Source organism: Psammomys obesus, unplaced genomic scaffold (assembly GCF_907164565.1).
Source record: "Psammomys obesus unplaced genomic scaffold, mPsaObe1.curated_primary_1811, whole genome shotgun sequence".
In the NCBI taxonomy this organism is placed as follows: domain Eukaryota; kingdom Metazoa; phylum Chordata; class Mammalia; order Rodentia; family Muridae; genus Psammomys; species Psammomys obesus.
Genome location: NW_026589732.1, coordinates 14,524,647 through 14,542,997, shown reverse-complemented (window position 1 = coordinate 14,542,997; position 18,351 = coordinate 14,524,647). Strand labels below are relative to the sequence as shown.

The 18,351-nt window shown below is 39.1% G+C and overlaps 1 protein-coding gene across 1 annotated transcript; it reads left to right on the top strand.

Annotated features, from left to right (window-relative positions):
• The first annotated feature begins 7,234 nt into the window (after positions 1 to 7,234).
• On the top strand, positions 7,235 to 8,134 carry LOC129675291 (vomeronasal type-1 receptor 90-like). The gene has a single exon (XM_055605322.1). The coding sequence runs from the start codon at positions 7,235 to 7,237 to the stop codon at positions 8,132 to 8,134; it is 900 nt and encodes a 299-aa protein (XP_055461297.1).
• The last annotated feature ends 10,217 nt before the right edge of the window (positions 8,135 to 18,351 follow it).

The window sequence follows — 18,351 nt, the reverse complement described above, 5'->3', positions numbered from 1 at the left end:
TCCTGTCACCTGAAAGTCACACACTTTCTTTATGTTCTCTCTGAGCAGTCATACTACTTTCAGGCCATTAACTCACTAAATATGGTAAAACTTAAAATTAAAATGATACTTTTCATCTGGTATATTTGTATGTTGTTTAGATCACTAAATAAAGCAGAACGCAATGATCACCATTAATCCACAGGACAAGACTGTCCTAAAAGCAAATGCTGTGATACTGAAGGTGTAAAGGGATTTTTCTAGGAAGAATGTAGAGTTATGCACACAGCGGCTCTTGGTCTCTTTTCTTGACGGTCTCTTCCTACAGCTGCCTACACACTGCTTAGTCTTCTATTTGGGGACAGTTAAATAGTGATGGCTTCTCCACTGCTATGAATGCTTATGGATACACTTTGGGTTAGTACTTACAACTAAAATTACAATTGGAACTAATGTGAAAACCCCTAGCACTGTAATTTGTTTTCCCAACAAAACAGAACAAATGGATTTTCTCAGCGCATGCAATGTTAACAACTCTGTAGCCATGGTAGCTTTGGCCTTTCATGGTGCAGTATAAGTTTCAGTGAAGTCCAGAGAAAAAATGCTACATGATGAATCAGAAGGTGTGACATTTTCTATAGGTGATAAACTTTTAAAAAGTAATGAATATAAAGCAGAGAATTGGAAGAACATATCTCATGGGAAAGAAAAATATTTTTTAGTTATTTTGGCTAAGGGTTTGTCTATCTTGTTGATTTTCTCAAAGAACCAGCTCTTGGTTTCATTGATTCTTTGAATTTTTCTCTTTGTTTCCAATTTATTGATTTCAGCCCTGAGTTTGATTACTTCCAGCCATCTATTCCTCTTGGATGTGTCTACTTATTTTTTTTTTTTCTAGTGCTTTCAGATGTGCCCTTATTTGCTTGAATGAGATGCCTGGAATTTCTTTATGAAGGCATTTAGTGCTATGAACTTTCCTCTTTGCACCGCTTTCATGTTAGGGTAAGTTGTACCTCATTTTCATTGAATTTTAGGAAGTCTTTAATTTCTTTCTTTATTTCCTCCCTGACCCAGTTGTCGTTGAGTAGAAAGTTGTTCAGTTTCCATGTGTGTGTAGGCTTTTTGCCGTTTCTGTTATTGTGGAGGTGTAGTTTTAGACCATGGTGGTCTGATATGATACAAGGAATTATTTCTTCTTGTATGTGTTGAGGCTTGTTTTGTGCCTGACTGTATGGTCAGTTTTGGCGAAGGTTCCATGAGGTGCTGAAAGAAGGTATACTCTTTTGTTTTTGGTGAAAGGTTCTGTAGACATCTATTAGGTCCATTTGATTTAACCACTGTAAGTGTCATTTTTTTCTCTGTTTAGCTTCTGTCTCAATGATCTGTCCCTTGGTAAGAGTGGGGTGTTGAAGTCTTCCACTATTAAGGTGTTGGAATAAATGTGTGATTTAAGCTTCAATAATGTTTCTTTGACAAAGGCAGTAGCCCTTGTGTTTGGTGCATAGATGTTCAGGATTGTGATGTCCTCGTGGTGGATTTTTCCTTTGATGAGAATGAAGTGTCTCTCTCCATCTCTTTTGATTAATTTTGGTTGAAAGTCTATTTTATTAGATATTAGGATGGCTGTTCGAACTTGCTTCTTGGGCCTGTTTGCTTGGAAAATCTTCTTCCAAATTTTACTCTGAGGTAGTATCTATCTTTGTGGCAGGGGGTGTTTCTTGATTGAAGCAGAATGTTGGTTCCTGTTTGCCTAACCAATTGTTAGTCTGTGTCTCTTTAAAAAAAATATTTATTTATTTATTAAAATTTATTCACTTTGTATCCTTGCTATAGCCCCCTCCCTCATCTCCTCCTAGTCCAACCCCCCTCCTTCTTTTCCCACTATCAGCTTTCCCTAGTCCACAGATAGGGGAGGATCTCCTCCCCTTCTATCTGAACCTAGACTATCAGTTCTCATCAAGGCTGGCTGCATCATCTTCCTCTGTGGCTTGGTAAGGCTGCACCCCTCAACAGGAGGTAATCAAAGAGTCAGCCACTGAGTTCATGGCAGGGGTAGCTCCGGCTCCCCTTACTACACAACCCACTTGGAAACTGAGCCACCTATGGGCTTCCTCTGAGCAGGGTGTCTAGAACTTCCCTATGCAAGTTCCTTGGTTGGAGTATCAGTTTTTGGCTCTGTTGTTCTTGTGGAGTTCTTGTCCCCTCCAAGTTTTTCTATCACTGTCTTCTTCCATAAGGTTTCTGGCATTTTACCGGAATGTTTGGCTATGACTCTCAGTATCGCCTTCGATTCCCTGGTGAGTAGAGTCTTTCAGATGTCTGCTGTGGAAGGCTCCTGTTCTGTACCGTGTCTTCTCCTACTAGCGATGTCTATCCTATTTGCCCTTCTGAGTGAAGTTTCAGCCTCTTCCCTAGAGTCCTCCTTGTTGTTTCTTTAGAACTATAGATTTTAGTATGTTTATCCTATATTATATAGTTAATATCCACTTATAAGTGAGTATATACTATTGGTGTCTTTCTGCTCTAGGTTACTTCCTCAAGATAATCTTTTCTAGTTCCCACCATTTGCCTGTAAAGTATTTCATGATTTCCTTTTTTTAATTAAATTTTAATTTTTATATTAATTACAGTTTATTCACTTTGTATCCCACCTGTAGCCCTCCTCCCCGTTCCCCTCCCAATTCCATCCTCCCTCCCTCTTCTCCACCCATGCCCCTTTTCTAGTCCACTGATAGGGAAGGTACACCTTTCCTTCCATATAACCCTAGCTTATAAGGTCTCATCAGGACTTGCTGCACTGTACTCCTCTGTGGTCTGGTAAGACTGTTTCCCCCTGAGGGGGAGGTGATCAAAGAGCTGGCTACTGAGTTCATGTCAGAGACAATCCCTGTTCCCCTTACTAAGAAACCCACTTGGATACTGAGCTGCCATGGGCTACATCTGTGCAGGGGTTCTAGGTTATGGCCATGCATGGTCCTTGGTTGGGGTATCAGTCTCAGAAAACATCACTGTGTCCATAATTTTTTGGTTCTATTGGTCTTTTTGTGGAACTCTTGTCTCCTCAAGGTCTTTCTATCTCCCCCTTCTTTCATAAGGTTCCCTGCACTCTGCACAAAGTTTGGTTATGAGTCTCAGAATCTGCTTTGATACCCTTAAGGATAGAGTCTTTCAGAAGCTCTCTGTGGTAGTCTCCTGTCCTGTTCCCCTTTTCTCCCTGTTCCTATTGAATGGCAGAGAAACACTTAAAGAAATGCTAATATCCTTAGCTATCAGGGAAATGCAAATCAAAATGACCCTGAGATTTCACCTTACACCCATCAGAATGGCTAATATCAAGATTTCAAGTGACAACACATGCTGGCGAGGATGTGGAGAAAGGGGAACCCTCCTCCATTGCTGATGGGAATGTAAACTTGTACTACCAATATGGAAATAAATCTGGCCTTTTCTCAGACAACTAGGAATGGTGCTACCTCAAGATCCAGCCATACTACTCCAAGGTATATATCCAAAATGTGCTCAAGAATACAGCAAGGACATTGCTCAACCATGTTTGTAGAGGCTTTATTTGTAATAGCCAGAACCTGGAAACAACCGAGATGCCCCTCAGTTGAGGAATGGTACAGAAATTGTGGTACATTTATACAATGGAATATTACTCAGCAATTAAAAACAAAGAACTCATGAAATTTGCAGGCAAATGGTGGAAGATAAAAAAGATCATCGTGAGGGAGGTATCCGAGAAGCAGAAAGACACACATGGTATATACTCACTTATAAGTAGATATTAGACATATAATATAGGATAAACATACTAAAATCTGTATACCTAAAGAAGCTAATCAAGAAGGAGAACTCTGGGTAAGATGCTCAATCCTCATTCAGAAAGGCAAAGGGGATGGACACATTGAACATTTCTTTAAGTGTATCTCTGTCATTTGATATTCTTCTGTTGAGAACTCTCTGTTTAGCTCTGTATCCCACTTTTAAAAGTATTATTTATTTATTTATTTATTTATTTATTTATTTATTTATTTATTATGTATACAGTGTTCTGTCTGCATGTAGACCTGCACACCAAAAGAGGGCACCGGATCTCATTATAGATCATTATCAGCCACCACGTGGTTGCTGGGAATTGAACTCATGGTCTCTGGAAGAGCAGCCAGTGCTCATAACCTCTGAGCCATCTCTCCAGCCCCTGTTCCCAATTTTTTAATTGGATTAATTGGTTTGTTGGTGTTTGACTTCTTCAGTTCTTTATGTATCTGGATATCAGCTCTCTGTCAAATGAAGGGTTGTTGAAGATCTTTTCCCAGTCTGCAGGCTGTCATTTTGTTCTTAGGGCAGTGTCCTTTGCTTTACAGAAGCTTCTCCGTCTCATCAAGTCCCATTTTTTGATTGTTGCTCTTATAGCCTGTGCTGTTGGTGTTCTGTTCAGGAAGTTGTCTCCTGTGCCAATGAGGTCAAGGTTCTTCCCAATTTTTCTTCTAACATATTTAGTGTGTCTGGTTTTATGTTGAGAGCTTTGATTCACTTGGACTTTACTTTTGTACAGGGTGATATATATATGTCTATTTTTATTTTTCTATATGTAGACATCCAGTTATACCAGCACCATTTTTTGAAGATGCTGTCTTTTTTCCATAGTATGGTTTCGACTTCTTTGTCAAAAATCAAGTATCCATAGGTGTGTAGGTTTATTTCTGTGTCTTCTATGTGCTTCCATTGATCCACCATTCTGTTTTGATGCCAGTACCATGCCGTTTTTGTTACTATTTCTCTGTAATACAGCTTGAGATCATGGATGGAGATACCTTTAGACAATCTGTTGTTGAACAGCATTGTGTTGGCAATGCTGGGTTTTTTATGTTTTTTTCATATGAAGTTGAGAATTGTTTTTTCAAGTTCTGTAAAGAATTGTGTTGGTAATTTGATGGGAATTGCATTGAATTTGTAGATTGCTTTTGGCAGGATAACCGTTTTCACTATGTTAATCCTACCAATCCATGAGCATGGGAGATCTTTCCATCTTCTGATATTCTGATATATTCTTCAATTTCTTTCTTCAGAGACTTATAACTTTTTTTCATACAGGTTTGTCACTTGCTTCGTTAGAGTCACAGTAAGGTACTTTATGTTATTTGTGGCTATTATAAATGGTATAGTTTCCCTAATTTTTTTCTTAGCCTATTTGTCTTTTGTATACAGGAGGGCTTCAGATTCTGTAGAGTTAATTTTGTATCCAACCACTTTGCTGAAGGTGTTTATTAGTTAAAGGATTTCTCTGGTAGAATATTATGGATCATTTTCCCCAAGGAGTGGTGCAGCCTTGCCAGGCCACAGAGGATGATGATGCAGCCAGCCCTGATGAGACCTAATAGGCTAGGGTCAAATAGAAGTGGAAGAGGACCTCCCCTATCAGCAGTCTAGGGAAGAGGCACAGGAGGAGAAGATGGAGGGTGGGTAGGACTAGAAGAAGACACTAGCTAGGGAGCTACAGCCAGGATACAAAATGAATAAATTGTAATAAATAAATAAATAAATTTTTAAAAAGAAAGAAAAATATATTTACATTGCTATCTTTTCCTTATGTTATTATGTCTTTATGTTAATAATATTACATGTGATATATTAATAAATTATAGATGTATATTAATAAAAATATTGTACATGTATGGTTTGTGCATTTCCAACTTTAAAATCAGAATAAAGCTACTCTTCTTTTAATTTGGAGACTAAGGCTTAAATTAATTATTATCAGGAAGCTTTTATTTATTTAATATTTATTTATTTTGTTTTACCTACATGAAGGTTTTGCTTTCATGTATGTCTGTGTATCCACTAGTGTGCCACATCAGAGAGGGTAATGGATCTCCCAGAACTACAGTTACAGGTAGGTTTGAGCCATCGCGACTTTGCAAGATTTAAAGGTACTCTTAAGGAGTGATCCACCTTTCTAGCCCATATCTTGAAGCTTTAAAAAAAAAACAAAAAAAAAAATCATTGTGTACCTGTGTTGGTGAGAGAATCAGATGTTTGGCTCTGGTATTTGGGATGAATCCATTACCCTACTAGATTAAGATCTTCAGGTATAAAAAGTGTAAATATAAAATGTGTTACTTATGGTGTCATGTTCATGGGTATGTTCCAACATGGTCATTTCCACTGGCTTCTGCATTATTTCCACACATGTGTGCATACATTTCTATATGTGGAATATGCAAATGAGCTTGAAAATGTAATTGGGCACTTTGTTTCTCACAAGAATCTGAGTCAGTATAGTCATTTTCTATTTCTCTACCACAAAGCTGATTTGAATGTACTGAATAAAATAAGTTCTGTAATAAATTGATCATGGTAACTGGGCCAAATGACTTACATAAGCACTAAAGATGAGACTATTGAGTAAAACTGTAAAAAACAATGTGTGGGTGCTAGTGATGTATAATACTTTGACCTTGATTTCCACTGCATGGGAAGGAATCTCTTTTAAGCAGAAATTTACAAGCAGCATCAGTATAGGGTCATGTTCGACAAGTTCATGTAAGTCATAATATGTGGAAAATAGTAATCATCTTAATGTCACATCTTCTCTCTTGTTGGAGGCTCCTAGCTCCACATCTTAAGATGGGGCTATGTAGCCTGTAGTAACTATGGAAACTGGGAAAGTAAAATGGAACCATCACCAAGATAGGGGTAATGATGTGAGCAATAGAGATCAGAATAGCAGGAAAAATGTATGTGATGAGAGAAATAGGAAAGACAGGGCTCCTTAGGCAGAGAGGAGGAAGGGAAATAGAGATGACGGTGGGATAAAGGTAAAGGTGAATACAACTGATCAGATAGAGAAATTGGGGAGATATGTGAGTTCTTAGGTAAGGAAAAACAAGATAAATGCAGAATAAGGAGGAAGCTAGGTAAAATCAAAGGGATTGGTTTTCTAAGGCATGAGACTCAGGTTCAATAAAGACATATAAATTGTAAATTTTGTATAGAATGGGAATGCATTAATTAGCTATTATATGCTATTTATGCAGGAGATACATGGAAGATATATAGAAATATAGGCTATGATGTATAGTCTGGAACATCAAAATTAAAGAGACAGGTAGTCAAGAATTAGTAGGGAAAACAGAATGCTGATATAGACATACTATCCAGTGAGCTCCAAGTTTGATGTACAATCTTTTCTATTTCCAGGTATAAGAACTATTCTTCCACTGTGTTCTTAAGGTGCATACACTTCTCACTTATGTCCTCATTAAAGAGTGTCCTTCATTTCCAAGCTGGGATTGGAGTCTTAGCCAATATGTTTCTCCTTTTTCTCTATACTTTCATAATCGTAGGTCACAGACCTAAGCCCATGGACCTGACCTACTGTCAACTGTCCTTTGTTCACCTAATGATGGTTCTCACTGGAGGGGACATGTGGCTTACAGACATATTTGAGTCACTGAACATTGAAAATGACTTCAAATGTAAGACAAGTTTTTACATACACAGGGTGATGAGAGGCCTCTCTATCTGCATCACCTGTCTCCTGAGTGTGTTCCAGGCTGTCACTATCAGTACCAGTACCTGTTTTTTGGCAAAATTTAAACCTAAGGTAAAAAAATACATGATCAGTGCTTTCTTCTATATTTGGTCTTTCAATTTGTCCTTCAGTAGTAACCTGATATTCTACGTTGGTGGTTTTAGCAATGTGAGTGAGACAAACCAGATGACGGTCACTAAATCCTGCTCACTCTTCTCCACGAACTACATCATCGGGGGATTGATTTTAACAATGACAGCATCCAGAGATGCATTTCTTGTAGGAGTCATGCTGACCACAAGTGCATACATGGTGATTATCCTGTTCAGACATCAGAGGCAATGCAAGCATCTTCATAGCATCAGCCACCTGAGAGCGTCTCCTGAGAAAAGGGCCACCCTGACCATTTTGCTGCTGGTGGTTTTCTTTGTTGTCATATACTGGGTGGACGTCATCATCTCATTTACCTCAGTCCTGTTATGGAAGTATGACCCACTCATCCTGAATGTTCAGAAGTTTGTGATGAATGCCTATCCCACAATTACTCCTTTGATACAAATCAGTTATGATAAGAGAATAATAAGAATGCTGAAAATCTTGCAGTCAGAATGCAACTAGAATTTTTAAAAGACATTTTCCTCTTTTTTTTAAAATGATTCATTTATTTTCATTTGTATGCATGAGTTTGGTGCAAATATGTATGCATGTGTGCTTACCTGGTGTGCACAGAGGTCTGAAGAGGTCTCTGGCTGCTCAGAGGTGACAGTGATCTTGTTCTTGCTCCATTTGATGTTCACAACCCATCCACAAGATTCCCAGCTTTCCCTTTTATCTTGATTCTCTCCTGGAGGACCTGCTCAAAATTGGCATCATCCATGATTTCATCTTCTACAGAATGGGTGCAGTCAAGGATGAAATTCAAAACCTGCTTCTTTTTTTTGCCCCCCACTTGCCACAAGCTTTTTCACAGGTGCCATGGAGGCAGAGGAGGCCTTTTCATATGATTTTTAAATAATTTGTGTTATTACATATATACATTCTTTTGACATTGTGCTGCCAAGAAATATAAAGTTCTTGAGTTCATTGTACACTATAAGATAGTTCCACGTGAATTTTCTTTCTCCTTTTTTCTTTATATCATAAAAGTGTCCTTGATGTTAAGATTACTTAAAAGAAACTCTTTGCTGAGAGTGACCTTTTAGCCTTTCTGTTGAAAACTGAGTTTCCAAGTGTTCACCACCATACCCCACCATTTAAAAACTATGTTTTTCCTCTATTAAAAAAAGTTTTTTTTTCATACAATGTATTTTGATCAGATATTCCCTTTTCCTAGTCCTCCCAGTTCATCCTCATCTCCTCTCCCACTCAGATTCACACCCTTTCTGTCTCTCTTTAGGAAACACACAGGCCTGTAAGGAATAATAATAAGTGACAGTAAGATAAAACAAAAATAACAAATCAGAATAGAATTAAACAAACAGAAAAAGTCAGAGAAAAAGCACAGTAAATCCATATAGATATAGAAAAACACAAGTTCAACACAGGGATCTCATTAAAATACAAAACCAGAAATCATAATCTATATGCAAATGCCCTGTAGAGACTGCACTGACTTCATTTCGTGTGGGTACCAGTGGTGCTCATGGAGCACACCTCCATAGCATCCGGCACAGGCACAGGACTAATAAGATCAAGCATGTCCAAAACCAAGAAATCTCAAACTTGAGATTTAAAATTTCACCCTGAGAACGGAAGGTGTGGGACAAAGCTTTCTCCTTGTTTCTGTACCTGACTCAGGAGCAGGACACAACCCCTAGGTGGCCGCAAGTGAGACAGTCACTTAAACTTGTCACCTGTTACCTTTCCCCATGCCAGGGAGCATCCCCAGCATCCTAGTCCCTGCCAATCAAACCCCAAACCCCTCCCATTGCCCAAGGTTTACAAGGTCCCCCGCTCAGGAAATGGAACAAGCCCATCTACTTCATCAAAGATGGTCTGAGACTTGCTGTTTGTTCTGGGAAAACAAGGGCTGCCCTCCTCCCAGAAGAATTCACCGCTGGACTCCCAGACTTGACTGCTGGCCAAGCAGTTGCAGCAGAACCACAGCAGTCACCTCTGGAGCTCTCCTGGGTGCCTCTAAATAGCTGCTCAATTCATCCAAGTCGGGTCTGGCGGGTCTCTCAGAGCCCTGAGCTCCTGCTGCTTGGACCAGCCCCAGAACCTGCATTTCTGCTGTAGCTGCATCAGCAGCGGGCATTTGGACACCCACTGCTGTTAAGACAGTGGTTTAACCAAAGAGCTGCAACACTGCGATATCTCCACCACCTTGGCTTCAGAGCCCTGAGCCTTTTGGCCTGTGGTCCAACCAAAAGGGAAGTAACATTTCTGCTGTGGAGAAAATCTTCTCTCCCGCATGTCCAGCCAGACTGGATATCCAGTGGTTGGGAACCGGTTCTGTGTTTAATTCATGTCTGTCCTAAGACCTAAGACTGAGTTCCTGAGAAAAACAGAACTCTGGACCCCACTCTTCACTCTTTCCGCCCTGGAAGCTGACAGTGCTTGGATCTTCTTATGGGAAAAGTGCCTATTTTCAGTTCAGTGCCCATGCCATACTGCAGTTCTTCTGGCTGGAGACACAGAACCATAAGGCAGGGGGCCTACTGTTAAAGAGTAATGTATTATGAATAAATTTGCTACAAACATGGTTGAACAAACGTCTTTATTGTGTACTTGAGCATATTTTGGATATATGCCTAAGAGTGGTATAGCTGGATCTTGAGGAAGCACTATTCCTAATTCTCTGAAAAACTACCAGATTGATTTCCAAAGTGGTTGTACAAGTTTACATTCCCACCAGCAATGGAGGAGGGTTCCCTTTTCCACATCCTCTCCAGCATGTATTGTCACCTGAGATTTGATCTTAGCCATTCTGATGGGTACAAGGTGAAATCTTGGGTTTGAATCTGGAAACAATCCAGATGTCCCTCAATGGAGGAGTGGATACAGAATTTGTGGTACATTTACACAATGGAATACTACTCAGCAATTAAAAACAAAGAAATCATGAAATTTGCAGGCAAATGGTGGGAACTAGAAAAGATCATCTTGAGTGAGGTATCCCAAAAGCAGAAAGACACACAAGGTATATACTCACTTATAAGTTGATATTAAACATATAATATAGGATAAACATACTAAAATCTGTACACCTAAAGAAGCTAAACAAGAAGGACACCCTGGGTAAGATGATCAATCTTCACTCAGAAAGGCAAACAAGATAGACATTGGAAGAGGGAGAAAACAGGCAATAGGACAGCAGCCCACCACAGAAGGTCTCTGAAAGACTCAACAAAGTACTGTATTAAAGCAGATGCTGAGACCAAACTTTGGGCAGGGTACAGAGAATCTTATGAAAGAAGGGGAAGATAGAAAGACCTGGATGGGACAGGAGCTCCACAAGCAGAGCAAAGGAACCAAGAAATCTGGGTCCAGGGGTCTTTTCTGTGACTGATAACCCAACCAAGGACCATGCATGGAGATAAAACCCCTGCACAGATGTAGCCCATGGCAGTTCAGTGTCCAAGTGGGTTCCCTAGTAATGGGATCAGGGATTGTCTCTGACATGAACTCAGGCTGGCTCTTTGATCACCTCACCCTCAGGGTGGAACAGCCTTACTAGGCCAGAGAGGAAGACAATGCAGCCAGTCTTGATGAGACCTGATAGGCTAGGGTCAGATGGAAGGAGAGGAGGACCTACCCTATCAGTGGACTTGGAGAGGGGCATAGGAGGAGATGAGGGAGAGAGGGTGTGATTGAGCGGGAATGAGGGGAGAGCTTCAGCTGGGATACAAAGTGAATAAATTATAATTAATATAAAAATTAAAAAATAATAAAATAATAAAAGAGTAATATATTTCCCCAAGTGAAATACCCTTGGAGAAAACTAATGCTATATTTGCAAATTGCTATCAAATGGAGATAGTTTCATTAGGTTAGGGTTAGGGATGGTGCTTAGACCCACTTCTGGGTTTTAGGACCATGTCTGGTGCAGACCTGTGCAGGCCCTTTGCATGCTTCCCTAGTCTCTGAGTTTACATGTGTGTCCATTGTGCTTTGTTTAGAAGGCCTTGTTTCCTTGGTGTCCTCTGTCCACTCTGGCTCTTCTAGTCTTTTCCACCACCTTTTCCACAGAGTTCCCAGAGCCTTGAGGGGATATTTTAACTGAGACATCCCATATGTGGCTGAGTATTTCAAGCTCTCTCACTCTGCATATTTTCTAGCTGCAGGTCTCTCTATCTGTTCCCATCTGCTGCTGGAGGAAGCTCATATGATGATGGCTGAGCAATACTTGTATCTATGAATACAGAATAATGTCACTTGAAGTCATTTTATTTCTACATTTTTTTAGCAGAGCACTAGTATTTGGTTTTCTCCTTGGTCTCTGTTCTATATAGCTGTCTCTCCCCAAATTCACTGTCCTGAACATCTGACCCCACCCCATTTGATACTCCCAGTTCAGCTTTCCTCATGTATTTATAACTATCTTTTCTACTTTCCTTTTCTAGGGAGAGCCAGCCTTTTCCTCCTTTGCTTTCTCTATGCCTAACCTCTGGTTGTATGAATTATGATTTGCTTATCAATGACTTAATATTAAAATCCATGTATAAGCAATCATATACCATGTATGCCTTTCAGGGTTTGTGTTGCTTCACTCAGAATGACTTTTTCTAGTTTTCCAGTTTTATCTATACATTTTATTGTTTTCTATAGCTGAGAAATGCTCTGTTTTGTAAACATAATACATTTTCTTTACTCATTCATTTGTTGGTGAATATCTTGTTGTTATTGTTTTTTTCCCAATACCTGGACAGTGTCTTCATAGTAGGGAGAAGTGTCCTCTGCGTATCTGTCCAATAGTGTTGGGGCTGTATCTTGAAGGAGATCTATCCCAACTTCCTGAGAAACTACCACACTGATTTCCATAGTGGATGTACAAGTTTGTGTTGCCAACAGAAATGCATGAGTGTTCTTCTTACTTCACATCCTTGCCAGCATGGAGGGTCATATGTATTATTCATGTTGGCCATTCTGTCTGGTGTACATTGAAATCTCAAAGAAGCTTCAATTTGCATTACACTATAGATTAGGGATGTTGACCAGTTCTGTAAATACTTCTCAGCCATTTGAATATTCCTCTTTTGAGAATTCTCTGTTTAGGTCTGTACCCAACTTTTGAATTGGGTGCAGGGAGCTATCTACGGAAGCCAAAGTCAAAGCTATCTAGTGGAGATAAAGGTATCTGCTGAAGCCTTAGTCAATTGGTGAGCCAAAGCTATCTAGTGGACACAAAGGTAGTTACTGAAGACAAAGCCAATTAGAGAGCAACGGTTATTTAGTGGAGACCTAAAGCTATTTAGTGAAAGAGTTATCTAAGACCCTAAATCATGGGTGATAGATTGTGAGGACATCCAATTGTTAGAGCATCCGTAAGATATCTTAAGAAGACATCCTTATGGTATCTTGCAGGTACAATATTTAACCCATGAAAGCACTCTTCCTATCTCCTGCAGCAGTAAATTAACCTTCCCCCTTTCCTGCTTTCTCCCTATATAAATTGGGTAAAAATTTCAAATAAGCAAGGCCTTGATCAAACAGACTTGGCTTCATTCCTGCGTCACTCGTCCCATCCCCACATTCCTTCCACTCTCCACCTTAGGAACCCCAATGAAGCCCCGCTGGTCAGGGCAATTGGGTTATTTGTGGGTTGTTTTATGTAAAGGCTTTTTTAGATTGTGTATTTTGGATATTAGTGTATACTGGCTGGTTTTCTGCATCAGCTCTTGCCTCCAGGATCTTTCCTTGCTTATAGTCCTGTTTTGAGTTCTTTGGTGATGAACAGCAATGTGAATGTTTAAGCTGAATACCCCCTTTCTCATAGACTTTTCTCTCCCTCAGTGATGCTGATATAGGGAGGGTTAGACCAGATTAAAAGTAGATAAGGCAGGTTTATTATGAGGCTGCTGTCAGGTGGGTTCACCAATCACACAGTCTCAGGTCAGTGACATTTGCACCTGGCCTAAAGCAAGGGGGATTTATAGAGCTTAGGTAAGAAATGATGTCAATGGGGAGCTGGGATTTTACCCAAATATGGTAAAACCTGAGCCCCTGGGCAGACAGTCTTTGGTGGGTTGTCAGAAATGCAGAGATGAAGATTGATGACATGTTGGCCCAGAGTTTTCTCCCTGTGGGTAGGGGTTGAGGGTAGAAAAACAGATTTTTTGGCTTCTTCAGGGGCAAACAGTGGTTCTAGTTACACATCCTGAACTCTCTGAGTATAGGAGTGTAAGTTTAGATCTGGATACTTCCTGCTGGCATGTGATTATTTGAGGAGTGGAAGTCAGGAGTCAGTGATGAGTAGAGGTAAAGGTGCTGGCTCAGTTGATGGACTGCTATCTTGAAGACTTAACAAATCCATTCCTGAAGGAAGAAGAGAATGCAAGGGGCTAGAAGCAAAAATAGGAAAGTGAGAACAACTAGTCTCATAAAAGGGCCATTTCAGGCAAAGGGAAGACTCCTGTCAGATTAAGAAAGTTGAAGTGAGTTATTTTCACTATCTGAGGTCCATCTCTAGTGTTTGGACTGACTGGATCTGGGTCTCCACAAGGCCAGTCTCCTTGATAGCTAGGCTCTACGGGATCATCTGGTGTTAGAGATGTAAAAGAAGCAGATGAAGAAGTCTGTGAGGCTGGATCATCTGGGGCTATCCACTTTGAAACTCTCTTAGATGTAGATTTTAAGGAAACACCTAGACTTGGCAGGGTATTGGAAAAAATGTGTACATTAGGAGAAGAATATAAAGTTACATAGGCTAGGGGAAAAAAAACAGCTCCTTGAGAGAAAATGTTGCCTTACAGCTAGAACAAAGACCTTCAAACACCTTTTTCAAGAAGCCAAAACTGCCCCAGAGATCTTCCAGGTTGTTGAATTAAGCATTGAGAAGAACAGTAACTCCTGTGTCAGCCCAGGCACAAGGCTTGAGTGAGGAGACTCCTATTCTCACCTTGCCCCATGGGGAGAGAGGAAAAAAACATTTCTGTTCCACACAGACCCAGAGTTCATTGAATACTGGGAAAAAGTTTGTTAGAACTCAAAGTGGACTTCAGAGGTGAGAGAAGCTCTATGGAGTTTGCTTCGTGCAGGACAATGGACAGTGCTTCAAGCTGGGTGCTTGTGAGCAGCTCTGTGAGGCAGAGGCTCCAATACATTGTGTGTTTGTGTTCCCCATAAGAATTTACAACAAGCAGTCAAAACTTGCTTTTTCGTTTTAATAAAAGAAGAATACAGCTTTCCAAAATAATGCTAGAGCAATGTCCCCTTTCTGCTGCCTCAGATTTAGCACAAAACTAGCACTTGATTAAATGGCATACCTCTCCCATTAGCCAATATTTAACATTTGTTATGATACATTTGCTTTATTATCAGTGTCTATAGTAAATAAAGTCAAGTACATTAGCAGAAAATTTTGTCCTAAGTGTACATTTGAAACTTTTAGGCCCATTGTCTTGGTATCTGGGAGAGGAGATTCCCAAAAGCAGCAAAAGGGGAGGGAAGAATCCACTCACTGTAACAGGCAATAGGTGGAGAACCTTGGACTGTTAATTGACAGGGGCAGTTATAGACTTTCAACCAAAATTAATCAAAAGAGATGGGAAGGACACTTCATACTCATTAAAGGAAAAATCGACCAAGATGACATCTCAGTTCTGAACATGTATGCCCCACATTCAAGAGCACCCACATTTGTAAATGAGAATTACTACAGCTTAAATCATGCATGAACACTACACATCAATAGAAGGAGACTTCAAAACACCTCTCTCACCAATGGACAGATCAATTGAGATGTAAATTAAATAGAGAAATAATGAAACTAACATTATGAGTGAATTGGACCTAACAGGTATCTACAGAACATTCCATCGAAACACAAAAGAATATACCTTCTCAACATATCATGGAACCTTCACCACATACTCAGACATAAAACAAGCCTCAGCAAATACAAGAAATTTAAAATAACACCTTGTATTCTATCAGACCACTGTGGATTAAGACTAGACTTTAACAACAACAGAAACAATAGAATGCCTACAAAGTCATGGAAACTGAACAGCTCTGTACTTAATGACCCCTGGGTTGAGGAGGAAATGAAGAAATAAATTAAAGACTCTCTAGAATTCAATTAACATGAAGGTACAATATAGCCAAACTTATGGGACACAATGAAAGTAGTGCTAAGAGGAAAGTTCATAGCACTGTGCCTTCATAAAAAAAAAAAAAAAGTGGAGAGTTCACACTAGCAACTCAGCGAATCATCTGAAAGTTCAACAAAACAAAAAAAAAAAAAAGGAAACAAACACAACACATCCAAGAGGACTTGACTGCAGGAAATAATGAAACTTAGGGCTGAAATCAATAACCTAGAAACAATGTGAACAATACAGATGATCAAAAAAACAATGAGCTATTTTTTTCTTGAGAAAATCAACAAGATAGACAAACCCTTAGCCAAAACTACCTAAGAGACAAAGAGAGAATATCCAAATTAATAAAATCAGAAATGAAAAGGAGAATATAACAATAGACTCCAAGGAAATCCAAAGAATCATTAGATTGTACATCAAATACTTGTATGCCACAAAATTGTAAAATCTAAATGAAATGGATGATTTTCTTGATAGCTACCACTTGCCAAAGTTAAATCGAGAGCAGATTAACAATTTAAATAAATCTATAACCTCCAAGGAAGTAGAAGCAGTCATCAAAATCCTCTCAACCAAAAAGAACCCTGAGTCAAGTGGCTTTAGCACCAAATTCTACCAGACTTTCAAGAAGAACTAATACCAATATTCCTTAAATTGTTCCACAAAATAGAAATGTAAGGAACATTGCCAAACTCACTCTATGAAGCAACAGTTATCCTGTTACCCAAACCACACAAAGACCTAACAAAGAAAGAGAATTTCAGATCAATCTTCCCTGTGAACATTGATGCAGAAATATTCAGTAAAAAGCTTGCAAACTGAATCCAGGATTATATAAAAAATATCATCCACCATGATCAAGTAGGCTTCATCCCAAGAATGCAGTGATGGATCAACATATGAAAATCCATCAACATAATCCATCATATACATAAACTGAAAGAAATAAAATAAACGATCATCGCATTAGATGCTGAAAAGGCCTTTGACAAAATCCAATACTTCTTCATGTTAAAATTCTTGAAAAGATTAGGGATTCAAGGCCCATACCTAAACACAACAAAGGCAATATATAGCAAGCCAATAGCCAACATCAAGTTAAATGGAGAGAAATGTAAAGCATGCCCATTAAAATCAGAGACAAAGCAAGGCTGCCCACTTTCAACATATCTCTTCAGTTCAGTACTTGAAGTACTAGCTAGAGCAATAAGACAAGGAAAGAGATTAAGGGAATAGAAATTGGAAGAAAAGTTTTGCAAATAATATGATAGCATAAGTACGCGACCCCAAAATTTCTAACAGAGGACCCCTACAACTGATAAACACCTTCAGCAAAATGTCTGGAAACAAACTTAACTGTAAAAGTCAGTATCCCTCCTTTATACAAGTGACAAGAGGGCTGAGAAAAAAATTAGGGGAACAACACCCTTCATAATAGCAACAAATTCTATAAAGTATCTTGGTGTAACTCTAATCAAGCAAGTGAAAGACCTGCATGACAAGAACTTCAAGTCTTTGAAGAAAGAAATTGAATATTTTAGGTGATGCAATGATCTCCCATTCTTGTGATTGGGTAGAATTAACATAGTACAAATGGCCATACAATGTAGATCAAAAAGCTCCTTTAACAAAAATGGTGCTGCTCTAACTAAATGTCTGCATGTAGAAAAATGTATATAGACCAGTATTTATCACACTTCACAGAACTTAAGTCCAAGGACCTTGACATAAAACCAGAAATTCTAAGCCAATTAGAAGACAAAGTGGGGAAAAATCTGGAACTCATTGGCTTAGGAGACAACTTCCTCAACAGAACAAAAACAGCACAGACTCTGATATCAACAATAATAAATGGGAGCTCATGAAACTGAGAAGCTTCTTTCAGTCAAAGGACACTGTCAATAGAACAAAATGGCAGTTTCTAGACTGGGGGAAAAAAATCTCACCAACCCTACATTAGAAAGAGGACTAATATCTAAAATATACAGAGAACTTAAGAAATCAAGCACCAACCAACCAAATAATCCAATTAAAAATGGGAGAGTTTAGTCTTTGTGTAGTTTAGGTATCAAGGTGACTGTGGTTTCTTAGAACAAGTTTGGTAAAGTTCCTTCTGTTTCTATTTTGTGGAATAGTTTGAAGAGAATTGGAGTTAGCACTTTTTGAAGGTCTGGTAGAATTCTGCACTGCAACCATCTGGCCCTGGACATTTTTTAGAAGGGAGACTTTGGATGACTGCTTCTATTTCCTTGGGGCATATAGAACTATTCAATCTTTCAGCCTGATCTTGATTTAATTTTGGTAGATGGAATCTGTGAAGAAAATTGTTCATTTCCTTTAGATTTTCAAATTTTGTGGCAGATAGGCTTTTGTAGTAATACCTAATGATTGTTTGGATTTCCTCAGTATCTGTTGTTATGTCCCTCTTTTCATTTCTGACTTTGCTGATTTGTATTGTTTCTTTCTGCCTTTTAGTTAGTTTGGCTAAGGGTTTGTCTATCTTGTTGATTTTCTCAAGAAACCAGCTCTTGGTTTCATTGATTCTTTAAATAGTTTTATTTGATTCTAATT

Coding starts and splice junctions, on each gene's coding strand:
- LOC129675291 (XM_055605322.1), top strand. CDS start 7,235: ATGTCCTCATTAAAGAGTGTCCTTCATTTCCAAGCTGGGATTGGAGTC.